The 14,012-nt window shown below is 36.7% G+C and overlaps 1 protein-coding gene across 2 annotated transcripts in view; it reads left to right on the top strand.

The window, feature by feature from the left end:
- Positions 1-14,012, top strand: part of LOC136409775 (protein Skeletor, isoforms B/C) — a 29,870-nt gene that overhangs the window by 14,366 nt on the left and 1,492 nt on the right. The window contains exons 2-10 of one of the 2 annotated variants that reach the window (XM_066391547.1): positions 1,254-1,482; positions 5,910-6,021; positions 10,953-11,171; positions 11,581-11,781; positions 11,842-11,862; positions 12,218-12,394; positions 12,460-12,656; positions 12,710-12,957; positions 13,556-13,745. In XM_066391547.1, coding sequence (XP_066247644.1) covers positions 1,254-1,482; positions 5,910-6,021; positions 10,953-11,171; positions 11,581-11,781; positions 11,842-11,862; positions 12,218-12,394; positions 12,460-12,656; positions 12,710-12,957; positions 13,556-13,745 — 1,594 coding nt within the window. The remainder of the gene's footprint in view (positions 1-1,253; positions 1,483-5,909; positions 6,022-10,952; positions 11,172-11,580; positions 11,782-11,841; positions 11,863-12,217; positions 12,395-12,459; positions 12,657-12,709; positions 12,958-13,555; positions 13,746-14,012) is intronic. The other variant, XM_066391548.1, reaches the window with a different exon arrangement.

The raw sequence follows: 14,012 nt of genomic DNA on the forward strand, positions 1-14,012 counted from the left end.
TATAGAAATTCATATCTTGCTCCAGCAAGTGCATGAATGGAGCAACAAATTCCGAAATGAGGTGACTTCCGTAGCTGATTCTCCCCGACCAGGTCAAGCAAATCGTGTTGTCACGCCTGAGTCGACTTCAGCATTTGAAGTGTTAGTGAAAAAAAATCGTTGCATTATTCTTCACGAAATCGCTGAAATTTTAAACATGAGCCATGGTTCCGAACACTGCATTATGCATGACATTCTCATAAAGTGTCAGCAAGTTTGGTGCCGAATCAATTAATCTCAGAATTGAAATAACGTGATCTTGATGCCTGTGAGGAACTTTTGCGTCGGTATGAAACTGAAGGAGATGCCTTTCTGACAAGAATTATCACTGGAGATGAGTCCTGAGTGCACTATTATCAATCTGAAATTAAACGAGAAAGCAAGGAATGGCGTTAGGTTTCTTCGCCAAAGCCGAAATCCAGTTCTCGGCAAGAAAGGTTATATTGACACTGTTTTGGAACGTTAAAAGTTTAATTTTAAAAAACTATATACTTTATAAAGGTACAATTACTAGCGCTATGTACTCAGAACTTCTGAAGAACAAGTGTCTCAACCCTACTATCAGAACCAAAATCTCTGAGTAGGGGCGTTCTGTTCCAACACGATAATGTGCGACTACATACTGCCCGCAGAACGGCGGCAGTCATCCAAAATTTGAAGTTTGAATGTCTACCACATCCTCCATATTCGCCAGACATTGGCTCCAGTGATAATCTTGTATTTGGTCGCCGTAAAGAGATTCTAAGTAGGAAGAAATTTCGAACTAATGATGAAGTGACTCAGGTGGTGCATGAGTGGCTGCGCACACTATCAAAAGATTTTTTTCTTTGGGTATTCAAGCACTTCTAAAATGATGGGGGAGGTGTACTGAACGTAATGGAGACTACATCGAAAAATGATATAATCGTTTTCAACATTGTTTCAATAAATTAAGTTTAATATCATTTTTAAGGTTTTGCATTTAACTCTCTCTTTCTCTCTCTCTCTCTCTCTCTTTCTCTCTCTTGTAGTATGCGAGAATCTCCGTCTGGAAACTAATTTTGTTTTGAGAGTTTTCGAGTTCTGGTGCGTTGAAAATGAACATATTCAGCTTGAAGGACTGACTGAGTGACAATCTAGCAGTTTCTCAGTTCTATTCATGCATGATATCTTTTGATCCATCATTGAGACTGGATGCCATATTGTCTAATAATGTATTAAATTTTTTGTTCCAGTTGTCTCAAAACGACATTCGGAACCGCATTTCGGAACGAAAATAGGGCCCTTTCAAGTATATGCTCGTGGGATCAAGGGCACGGTGTACGCAGTCGACGAAACAACAATCTTCATAAAAGGTTTCTCCTACGACGGGACTGGTCCCGATGCTTTTTTCTGGATCGGGAATTCCCCCAGGCCCAGTCCCGAGGGAATTATCATACCGTATCCTGAAGACTACTATGAGAGGTAAGTTTATAGTTGAAATTTACTTGTGGTTTATTCTATAAAACTGCCATTATCACCACCACCGCTTTTCACACATGTATTTAACTACCAAACATTAGGGGAGTTAAAATTGTAAACTCTATGAATAAAAGTTTTTATCACTGCAAGAAAATCACTTTTTCCCACTTTTTTTGTCTGACTCAATTACGGGATTATACAGGGTGAGCCTTGAGGAACTGTACATACTTCTACATTGCAACAATATTTCTAAGAAGAATATCGAATGAACATGAAAATCTTGCTCGCATTTTTTGTTTTTATTATACAGAGAGTTTTACATGTTTTGTCGAAAAATGGTTTTGGCGATAACTTTGTACTGTCAGTTTGCTTTTTTTCACGTTCTGGTGAAAGAGTATACTGTTGTATCTGAGTAAAATAATGTATTCAGACTTCAGAAATTCCAACACCGTTTTCAAAAAATTTAATAATAGGTTTTTTCAAGCTAAAAAAATCACTCTGTATAGAAATTTTCAAAAAGGCGTTGTACACATTTGCTAAAAGTTAGATGAACTAATAGTTGTCCATATGTCCACTCAGCAAATTTGTCATACTCTTCGTTGTCTTGTAAAAACACGGATTACGAAAATGCTACAGTTTTGGACATTTGCACATACCTACCATTCTTTTCTTAAATATATTGCATTTCAAAATGAAATATTACAATTAATAACATAACGCAAGACTGCAATATTTAATGGAATCATAATGGAAAAAATTATTTAAAACATACATAACATTTTAAAATTAAAATGACGAAAGAAAGAAATTGAAGACTTATTTTTACTATTGTTGGAAAGTGACTCAAAAATTTACACAAAAAATCAAAAATTTGCTATAAGCTATTGCCAATTATTTATTATATGTAGATATTTTCAAAATGAAAACTTCTAAATTCTACCCATTTAGCCAGTCGGATAGTCAATTGCGTGATTGACTTTTCAATTACCATGCGATTATTTCTAATATCATTAGAACAATTAATAATTCTATCAAGCAATTATTACCGTGTGTACATTTCCTGCATAAACTAGCTCTTTTAAATGACCCCAAACAAAATAATCAACGGGATTGAAATCTGGTGACCTCGGTGGCCACGAAATAGGATCTCCCCGGTCTATCTATCTATCTGTTTTCATATTAATTGAATCAAAGTTAGATACTTTCTCTGAACCTTGAACTCCTCCAATCGTCCTTATTTCTAAGAAGGCCCCCAAGAGGCTGTGATCAAGCCTCATTTGCATTTAAATGAATACGATGAACTGCTTGCAATGTAGACTTCAATTTCACCGTATCAGATTCTCCCAACTGGGAAACAGACGACGACCCTTGGTGCCGCTGTTTATTCGTGATATGTAGATTTTATTAACCGTCGGATTAAACACGGGTAATGATCCCGGTATCTGATTTCGGTTAATTGAAACGTCATGAATTGCACAGAACTAAATAGCCATTATTATTTGGGTTTTAATTATTAGGCTTGTGGTGCAGCGAATTTAATGATTTAGTGAAATGCACGCCTATTCATTCATTATCCGATGGTTGCCGAGATATCATATTGTTTGGAAATACGGACACATTTAGGCAACAAAAAGGAAAAGTAAGAATTTAAAATCCCGACAATTGTAAACGTTTAAGGGAATCGATTTTTATAAGCCCTCCAATCCCTTGAAGCGCCATCAGGATTGTTTCGTTTTCTTCAGCAACGCTTTTTCTTGTCCTTTTAGACCACCTTAAGCCTTGAGCTTATTTTTATTTATTGATGTTAAAGTAGTCCCCACAGTGGAGTGTGTAGGGGTAAACGGGCCTTGCTGCCTAGCAAATAGCAATAGTCAGTTAGCAGTACGTCATTGATGTATTGCAATGTTTTAAGATCCAACAATTTTAGAAAATTATTTCACATTTTTATTTTTTTTTGGACCTCCGAATTTGAACAAGATGGACAAGTCAAATTAAATTTGTCTAGATATTTTTTAATTTTATAACATTTTTGAACTCGAATAATAACAAAAGGAGTGACATACTGGACGTAAATGACAATGCGAGATGACCCCTTTGACATATAAAATGAAATTGACCGGTGGTTTATCGAACAAGCAATGTCTCAAATCAATGTATTTTTCATGTAATTTGAATACTGTTGAAACTAGAAAATTGTATCCGTTTTCGACGAATATCTGGAAAATTTGAGGGATATTCGTAGCATTAGGTGGAGTACTTTGTCAGAGGCAGAGAATGGGCAAGTGGTCATTGAGTATTACAGTGAAGCACGGTTTTCTACTAGTTTTCGATCCTCCAAGCTTAGGTAGTATTCTCATTGAATACTGGCTAAGTTCCTTCATCCTCAAGTCCTCATCCAAATATTTTACTATTTTGGATAGTGGTCCCATGTAGGGTAGTAAGTTTCGATCTGAGGGCCCGTCATAACCTGAAATGACCTGAATAATTTGATCTTGCTGTCCTGAATAGGAATTTTTAAAAATCGGGTGGCTGGAGAAATGTAAAAAAATTGAAAGAAAAATTAAAATTATACAATTTCATTGAAAATATAAAAGATTATATATTCTAGTATGGATTAGTTTCCGTTTGACCACTCATTCCGACTCGCCTCTTTAGCCGAAAGCAGAAAAAGCTCTAGAGTGGAAAAAACCCTCTTTATTTTGGCTAAGAGGCACGTAAATGGCAAAAGGAAAGAGGGTGGATGTCATTAAAGCAGATTAAATTCTCAGTGTAATAAATGATATTGAAAGTTTGAAACATCCCATACAATCATCCCGCAACTGATGACTTGGCAACTTGGGAATATCGGGGACTAACAAAGGGGGGTCTTTTCGGGGCCTACTAAAACAAATAGGCCTGAACCCCATGAAAAATATACGGGGTTTTCCGATTGACTTGCCACGGATAAAGACATTGGGAGTTGGGTTGATTAATGGTTGCCGGTCAATTAAGAGGTGATCTACCGAATTTAAACTTGGCCGAGGAATCTATGTAGGTTAGATGAAATATTAGGGGCTACGAGAAGGTCATATACAAGATGTTCCAGAGCCTTAAATTAAGGGAAGCTTTTCTTTGACTTTTCGCACTGAATTTAAAGTATGTGCTGGAAGAAATCGGTTCAAATTTGCTGAGTATATTGACATTGACCCAGAACTAATTGAATTTCTGAAATTAAAAATGAAGTTTTGTCTTACTACCAGATTGGTCAAGTGACTGCATATCCTAGAAACTAAAAAAGGTATCACAGGCTTCTGATTTATAATTAAAATTAGGCAGTTTCTCTAAAACTGTGCTATAATAATTTTCTTTAAAAAAAGAAGTTTCTCAATATGAAATTTCCTCATTTTTTAACTAATAACTGGTCATAATTAAAACAAGTTACACTTACATTCCAACTGCTGGAAGAATGCATTAACAGTATAATTTCCCCTCTATCAAAATAGTTTTGCTTGAACTTTTCTTACTTTTTAATTAAGTGGGAGTATTATTAAAATTAGTTTTCCTCATTTTTCAGCTGTTGAGACTGTACCTTAACAGGGTCATATTCTAGTGCAACTTTTTTTGAGCTTTTCTTTCCTCACATTTAAAAAAAAAATTGAGAATTCTAAGAGAACACTCTAATAACCGAGAAAATAGGTATTAAAGTAACTCTATAACTCAAAAACTGAAAAAGTTATTACAACCGGGTTTGTGCAGATTAAAGAGCTCATCGTGTTGATTAGCATGAGTTATTTTTTACAGCAATTTCTACATGAGTTAGGTTATGTACGGACATTTAACCATTGACAATGTATTGTACTGTACTCGCATTTAATGAGCATCGCTCTTGACGAAATCTTCTGCATCGGGGATAATAGACTTTATTATATGTGCGTCGAATAATATACTATTTTGTTTAGTACCAGCAACAATCCTGTGTTAAAGGGAATTATTTCAGGGAACACCCCTCAAAGTCTGCCTGATTAAATATCTGGCAGGACGCAAGGGGTGTTGCCACCCTTTCATGAAGCATTCTCTCGATGGGTGGCGAATACTTAAATCATCAAACGGATACGGATATTACCATTAGGATAATTGGGGGTTGTCCCCTCTTGAATAGTTGTGGCGAAATACGTCGGCTGCATCATTCAAAGTCTTGTCCTGGTTAATTATGTGGCGGGCATCAGCTGTGTTCTATTGCATATTGCAGGATCCTGCGTTGTTGTACCAGCGATTATATCGATCAGTATATTATAATAGAGAAATCTCAACGGGTATTATGGGAAATTTAGATTCGTATATCCAGCACAAATCCCTGGGGCTCAATAAAACAGGAAATAAAACCAACTCCGTTTTAGTTTAGCGGCGATTTTACGGATGGAATTCATTGGTAATTGATGGCTTTGTTTCAGAGATCCGCCGATTTTAAAGGCTCACAACAACACGAATATTATCCTCAGACTCCCGATGGGAAAACGAATTAGAGATATTCGATGGTTATCTGTTTGGTGTAGAAGGTTTACCGTAAGTATTTCTTCTGTAGGTGCAAACAGAAAGAAGAACAAAATTGCTTTTTTTTTATTGTTTTGTTAGGGTCAATAGATGAAGAATTGGCACATTTCACATAGAGTATACTATTCATGAAACTCTTGGCATGAAAGCCGTCAATTTCTTGGTTTACATGGAAATTTTCTTTGTAAAGCTGCTATCAGCATTTCAAAGAATTGGCCTTTATTACTATCAAAAACTGTAAACGGTTTGAACCTCCAAGTTCTCTTTATTATCTCCAATACTTAGAAGATTATCCATGTCTATATACTACTGTTTATTCGCATTATTTAGGCTGTAATTTGTATCATTGTTATTAAATGCCTACTCATATTGGAAAAATATATAAAAAATAAGAAATAAATTTTCCTTTCTTGAAATCACTATTTGAAGTGCTCGGTTGCCTTATTAAATAAGAGCCCTACGCTACTATTTTTAAACCGATCAAGTTGAAATTTTACCATTTATTTTAAATTCTTTGACAATTATTGACAGACACCGAAGGTTTGTTTGAGTATTTTCATTTTAAAGGTGATTATTCAGCTCACCAAACACGAGCTCTCTACGCTACTGTTTTTAGTCAATCATGTTGCAAGTTTTACTGTTCATTCTTAACATTTGGGTCGTCGCTCTCATCGAATTTCATAGACATTGAGCGTCTATTTAAGTTGACAAAAAGTCTCTCAAGTTTATAGTTTTTTTGTTCGTTACTGGGGTATCTCGAGCCATCAAAGACATAGCGTTTCTCTACCAGATTAAAGAGTAGCTGTTCGGGTTTCCAAAACTTGAGCATTTTACACCACTGTTTTCTATATAGTCTTACTGAAAATTTTATTCTTTACACTTAATATTCAGGTAATTATTCATACCAAAATTCATAGGCGTAGGAGGTATATTTGGGTAGGTTTTATTTTTTCGAAACCCTCTCTTTTAGGATCTTTTAATTTTTTCTTATATTTTGATCACATATTTCAAATGATTCTAAAATCAAAAGGCTTCAGTAATTCTTCATGCAGAACCGTAAAAAATAAGCAATTGTAAGTGCTGGTCAATAAGTAATTATAATATGCTACTGTCCTACGACCATCACACATAATGGATTATTTCAGGTTTCTCAGTTACATGTTACATACATATGTAAGGTGATTGATACCATGATATCTCATGTCATACGAGCCCCTTGCAATAAACCAACAATATTGTTAACAATACAATGGGTGCAGGCAATGTTGAATCAATGCGAACCAATCTAGCACAGGAAACTGGCCTATCAGGGGCATACGTGCGATTCAATTTGCTGACCATCAGTTAACTTCAACATAAAATGGCATTATGACGGTTTGATGTGGCGATTTATGTTTTACTACAGACAACATTTTGGTTTTCTCATGCTGGGAAAATTCTGTTGTTCAATTTCTGGCACTGTGGACTAAGCTCCTGGAAAATGGTTAAGAGGTTTTAAAAAATGCATTGTGTCGCGCCTAAAAGAATTTTATCTCCGAACGACTGCATCCATTGTGTCCGTCATGCTAAACTGGTTCCATTTGCCTCCACGCAATAAATCCAAGAGACGCCCGTCTCTCATAACTCACGGTGCACCCCTGCCTCGACCATTTATTGTATATTAGATAAAATGCTAATTTTCTCCTCTTTACAGAGTTGCCCATTTGTTTGACACGCTTCGCGCCTTCTATGACATTGCGGGGGGCGAGCATTCGTAGGGCATTTCGATGATGTCATAAATATAGGGTGTCCGTTTCTGTCATTAAATTATAGCAAAATCGCTCAATTTGAGATCTAAAAATATGCCGGTTTAAAATTTTAAAAATTTCGATGAACTTTGGCGGTATTCAAAAAAAAACTGAAACTTTGGAAAAATACTCCAAGTACAGCTCTTAGCAACATCCTTGACAAGAAAAAGATATTTAGCAAGATCTTAAAACCTCCTTGCTTCTTATTTTGGTCCTTACAGTTGTAATTATCTTTCTTCGCAATTCACTAATATCAGAGAGGTACAGATTTGCAAATTAGGTGTTTTATAGTTCCCCATAAGTAATAATCTAATGGGAAAAGATCTAGTGAACGTGCCGGCCAAGGCATGCAGCTATCGTTTGAAATGACTCTTCGGGAAAATATATATTTTTAATGTTGTTATTAATGTAATCCGGTATTTAATCACATGAGCCTGCATGAGAGGGAGTGGCGGATGTATTGGCCAGTAGCTGCCAACCAAAATTTTCGTTATATATAGAGTGTTTCCTAAACCAACGGCACATACATTTAAGGGAATATTCCGTGGATGAAAATTTAAAAAAATGGTATGAATATATGTCTGGAATTGCTTAATTTCCGAAATACAAGGTGTTGAAGTTTAGATGAAATCGGCGATTTACGGATTTGTCACGGAAACGTTAACAAGGGTATTCGTCTGAGCCCTTAGTACAGGATGAATGCTATTCTCAATTAGTTTCAACCGAGAATGGTGTATAATTCTAACTCCTACTTGTATGCGAAGCGTTGTTCCGAAATAAATTGAAACAAAGATTGTAATTAATGCTGTAAAGTCAGCTAAAAGTACTATGAATCCCAACGTCTTCTAAGTGACAGCCGAACTCTTTGAAAAATACCAGAGTGCCCCCACTCTGTTCTTGCCAATGCGTACTATTTTCAACACAGATTTTGAATTAACGTTACTTAAAATGGTCGTTGCTGAATATGAAACACCTCATCAACTCGTGTCTGATAAAACCCCATAATATCCCTAAACGGCTGGCAATTTTGGGCTAATTGCCAACATTATTTATAAAGACCACCCCTCTCCGTCCCCGTCCTCGCGACTCCCCAGCGCGCCGCGACTACGAGGAATATAAATCGTCTTGATTTTCCCCGCTCATCCCCCGAAGCGCTCGTAGTAATAGTATGAATTTCGGCAAGACCGCGTCCCATCCTCGTCTCGTCGAACCAATTTCTGGTGTATTTAGGGTCGAATTTCCATGTTCCCGGCAAACAGAAGGCCGTACTTGCCGTTACAGTTTCACGGTATCGACCGACCCCGGGGCGCACTCGCATCCAAACGCATTTGTTAAAATGGCTACCCGCTTCCCCCCATTCGTGCTTCCTATTGAAAATTTTGTTTTTAAGTGGCTTTGGGTTTGATAGATACTAATTTGGGTAGTTTTCGAATTGTTCTTTGCTATTATGGAGTCTAAAGCCGGAAGCGTTTCCAAGAGCGACGAGTTTGGATTTCAAAGAGCTATTGAAAGGCACTCGGTTCGCCTACCTTTAGGGTTAGATTGTGACTATTCACGGTTAACTTTGCAATGTTATGGTTGGATGTTAGTTTACTTAATAAATGTAAATTGAAATATGAAAATTCTTTACATTTCGGATCTAGAAATGCAATACCTTTCAGGTCCCGCCGCAATTTTCGAACGACTTGGGCCGAAGAAAAGTGGCCATTACATTATTACTTCAGTTTTTAAAGATAAATCAAAATTCTAGATTTGACAAGTATCCAGTTTTTGAGATCTCTTTGACAGGTGTCAAGAATGCAATCATTAGACATCTGTAAAACAACTCTTTGACAAAGACGGGACGTAGAAGCCATTTTGCCATAACTCAAACCGCTCGGTTGTCGAAAGCACAAAAAGTGTGATATATTAAACGTTGATATTTCGAAATTTAAAAGCAAATCCAAAAATGATAAAAATTTACAGGGGTTTTATTTAAGATGAAAACGTTTAATCCTAATGCACTTTTTCTAGCTAACCTGTTTGGTATCCATTTCTTCATTTTTTTTTGCTTCTTACTCGATTCAATTGAGTATGTAAATTAAAATCGTAGTTACTGAGTATGGTTACTTAAACCCCGTTTACAATAGTAGTAATAGAGCCTCGAAAAAGCACGTTTTGGATATGCAATAGCCCAATGCTAAGAAAATTCTGCTGGTTTTTTGATGGATTTGAGCACCCTTAAAACAAATTAGAATGCGCCCGAAACAAAGGAAGACGGAATTGTTGACGATGCAAGTGTCAGTGTATGCCCAGTCTGGCACTGATGGGAGCTAATGAATAATTGCGTACAAAATGGGGCTGATGACGGGGGAAGTTAATTATAACACGGCTTTAATCGGGCGACATTATGCCGTTTATGTTGAACATAAATCGAGGAAGTGAGGGCAGAAGCATTGCTCTCGTTAGTGATATACGTGTCAGAAAATCGTATACAAGGTGTTTCAGGAAGAAAGGACCATAAGTTGACGATGGTAGACCATATGAAATGCAGCAAGAACAAGGGCCCTAGCCTTATTCTTCTTTAAAATATAGGCATTTTAGTAATTTTTGTCGAAAACCCGACTTTTTTAATATAATTCTGCTATTTCTTCACTTTCTAATACTCAAAACACAAATACAACTACATTTTTAAAATCTACATTAAATTTCCTATAAGATAGGATAGTTTTGTTAGTAAATGTGCCCTTTCGAACCGAACATAACCGCCTAAAAAATTGAAAAATCTGAAACTCCATATTTCTTGATATTTCTCAATGATAGCTTAAGCGATGAATTTACCATTAATTTCTTTGGAGATTGGATCAAAGTTGCTCTATTTAATATACTTTTAAACGGACCTCATTATTGCTGTATTTAATTACATTTTATATGGTCTATCCACTCTCAACTTGGGCTTTTCTTTCTGAAACACCCTATAGATCTCAGGAAACAAAAAAAAATTAAGAGGTTAGAAAATCTGATTCAACTCCAAAAATGCTTTGAGAAAATATATGTAGGCGCCTACGAATACTTCTTTCCTTCCAGCGTGCGGAAAGTAATTTCCAATTATTGGAAATAATCTTACTGTGCAGTGAACTCTGAAATAATCTAATTTTAACTTCATATTCATTACAGGTAGACTTTAGCGAGGTGTTCATCCCTCCGAACCTCGAGGTACCAAAACCTCGGGTTCTACCAGAATTCAAACGTCTTGCGCATGGTCTACGTTCAGACAATATCAGTATTTTAGACGCCAAAACCTTTTATATTCCGAACTTACATTACGATGGTGAAGGTCCCGATGCCTATTTCTGGATCGGGAATGGTACCGAACCCAATCCGTCTGGACATAAGGTAGATGATTGTTCGCTTAATTATAGAACATGCAGAGGTAATACAATAAGTGCAAAGCTAAAAATTATGGATGATTTTTGGATAGTTTGCACGATTTTAAATTAAATTCAAATAAAGAACGCGTGCAAGCATTTCACTAGTGCATTTTTCAATTTGGATTGCAAGAGTGCAATTGGGTAAAAATTATATATTGAATTTCATTACACGAATAGCATTTAAGAGGAAAATTCAAGAATCGAATTTTCGAGCAACATCGCTTGATGTAACCTTGCTAATCACTAGGGTGATCAAGGATATTATCTAATATTTGCACTTATCCAATTAACACTGTAATGCATCGGTGATGGCTTCCGTATAACAATGAAATAGCAGTTTTGTATTATTTAAATATGAATTTTGAATCTCATAGGTTCCTAATCAACTGAATACATACGACCCTCTGAAACAATATCTCGGGGAGGACATCGAAATTCAACTTCCCAATCCTTGGAATGTGTATAATATCGACTGGTTATCGGTATGGTGTGTGCAATACAGGATAAATTATGGTCATGTGATGATACCCAAAGACCTGGAGGTGCCCCCGGCTTTGGGACAAACGAAAATATCTGTATGTCGACTTTTGTAAAATTAAGCATAATATGGTTAATGATTTCCGTTTATGATTTAGCCATCTTGGTGGTACAACCCAGTAAGTATTTTAAGTGGTAATCACACGAATGTGTTAACAAATTTAATTTAACATGCACAAGACAATAACATTAACACATAAGCGCTTCAAGAAAATATTTTACCTAACAGGTGTGAAAGCGCCTTTAACGCGCATGACTACTGACCGAACTCCGCCTCGCGTCCTTTAGTAAACTGCAACCAGCGTGCGATAAAGTATCACTTTCTGCACTCGTCAGATAAATTACTAATACTGCATACGTGAAATAAATTTGATATGAAAATATGAATGTTTGTTTACCTTTCCATAAAATTAAACACTAGCTTTCATGTTAATATTTTGGACACACAATTTAAAACTCTGAAATTTCATAAAGACTACGACAACCCTCGTCCCTCCTGGATCCACGAGCTGCAGAGAATTTTTAGATAAACGACTCCAAGTGAAATGGGTCATGAAAGGAGATCGGGTTGAGATTACTTTGTCCGCCCGGATTGGAGAAGATAAATATGTCGCCTTCGGCTTGTCCGGGGATAACACTAAGGCGCAAATGGTGATTGTTTTTCTGGCCGCAAAAACTCACAAGTAACATGATAATTAATCGCAGAAATTTTTCAGGTTGGCGCCGATATTACAGTGGCATATTTCGATAAAAATAAGGGGGCTTTTAAAGCGGTTGACTACTACATTTCGCATGAGTCCCAGTGCGATGGGAAATCGGGAGTATGCCCCGATGAACTCATCGGAGGTGGAAACGATGTTACGGTGGTCCATGGTGAGCGAAGCGATGGTTTAATCGCTATTACTTATTCTAGGTAAGTTTACAGGAAATTCGGTATAGTTAAATTCAAAAGGAAGTTTTTTAAAGACCTCTTCGAACCAACGAAGCGATCAACGATCGTTCAATACCGGAAAATGAACCAGTTCAGGTGATCGCAGCCATCGGGACGTTGAATTCACGGATGGAGCCTAATATTTATCAGTCCATGGAGGATTCGACCGGGAGCGATATTGAAATTAACTTTGGACAGTTGGATGACAATCAGTGCACGTTAAGTTTAGATGAAATTCCATCAGAAGATGGGATTTTGCCTTGGACACCATTCAAAATTATTGGTGAATATTCCTTGGTTTGTACAAAATGATATAGTGCAGGCACTGAATATGAAACAAGTCTGTAATCTGTGTTCACTCGAGCTTTTTCATCGAAACCAAACGATGCAAGGGAAATCTTGAACTTCCTTGCTCAGTGACCAGCTGAATAACTTCGAAAGGGAGGTCTATTCTGCATTCTCCCACGTTATGACAAATATCTCGCAAATTCACTTACTTTTTATTCCGATTCCACTACTTCTTTCTCATTGCTCTTCTCATACACCTTCTTATCCTACAATTTATGGATGTTCCATTTTGTCGGAACTTTGTCTTTCCGCATCCTCTTGGCCCGTGTGTTGGATTACTTCACAATTCCTTCCTCTTCACTTAAAATTCATACATTTACTCTCAAGTTCATCTATTTCGTTATGCATGCTCCCTGTTGAGTTGATCATTCTTATCACCATGCCTTACGGTCATGATACAACGCCTTAGTCACTTTTTTGTTCAGGTCGCGTCTCTGTCGATAAAACTCCACAATCAGATTTGTTCGCTTTCTTCCTTTCATCCATTAGATGATCAAGAAAATGCATCTCCAAATCATTAATCTATTTCACAGGCGAGAACACATTCTACGTCAAAATGGGCCCAATGGGAGGCTCTAGGGGTTACTCCAAAATAACCGGAATAAAATCATATGGCGTTTGCTACTACATCAACGACAAACTACTACCAGAATTGACTGTTGAAAGGGGGCAAACTTATACTTTTATTGTCGAAACTGGAGCTTCAAGTGCAAATCCTCCACGGTAAGTAAAAGTCAAGTAAAAGATGGTGATGCGAAAGAAATAGAGTTGGTCGATAAAGTTACGTATGAAGTAAAAATTTAGGTATTGGAGAAGATTGGAATATGTTCTGACTCCAGTTGTTGTCTTCCGTATATTCCTGGATTGAAAAATTTTCAGCAAAGTAAAACACGTGAAAACAGAATTCTGCGAGGTCAGAAGTTACGAACACCTTTAGTCCAATCAGACTTAAATTATGGAAAAACAACTCAAGAGGTTTTTAACGAAATC

The sequence above is a fragment of the Euwallacea similis genome, chromosome 7 (assembly GCF_039881205.1).
Source record: "Euwallacea similis isolate ESF13 chromosome 7, ESF131.1, whole genome shotgun sequence".
Classification (NCBI taxonomy): domain Eukaryota; kingdom Metazoa; phylum Arthropoda; class Insecta; order Coleoptera; family Curculionidae; genus Euwallacea; species Euwallacea similis.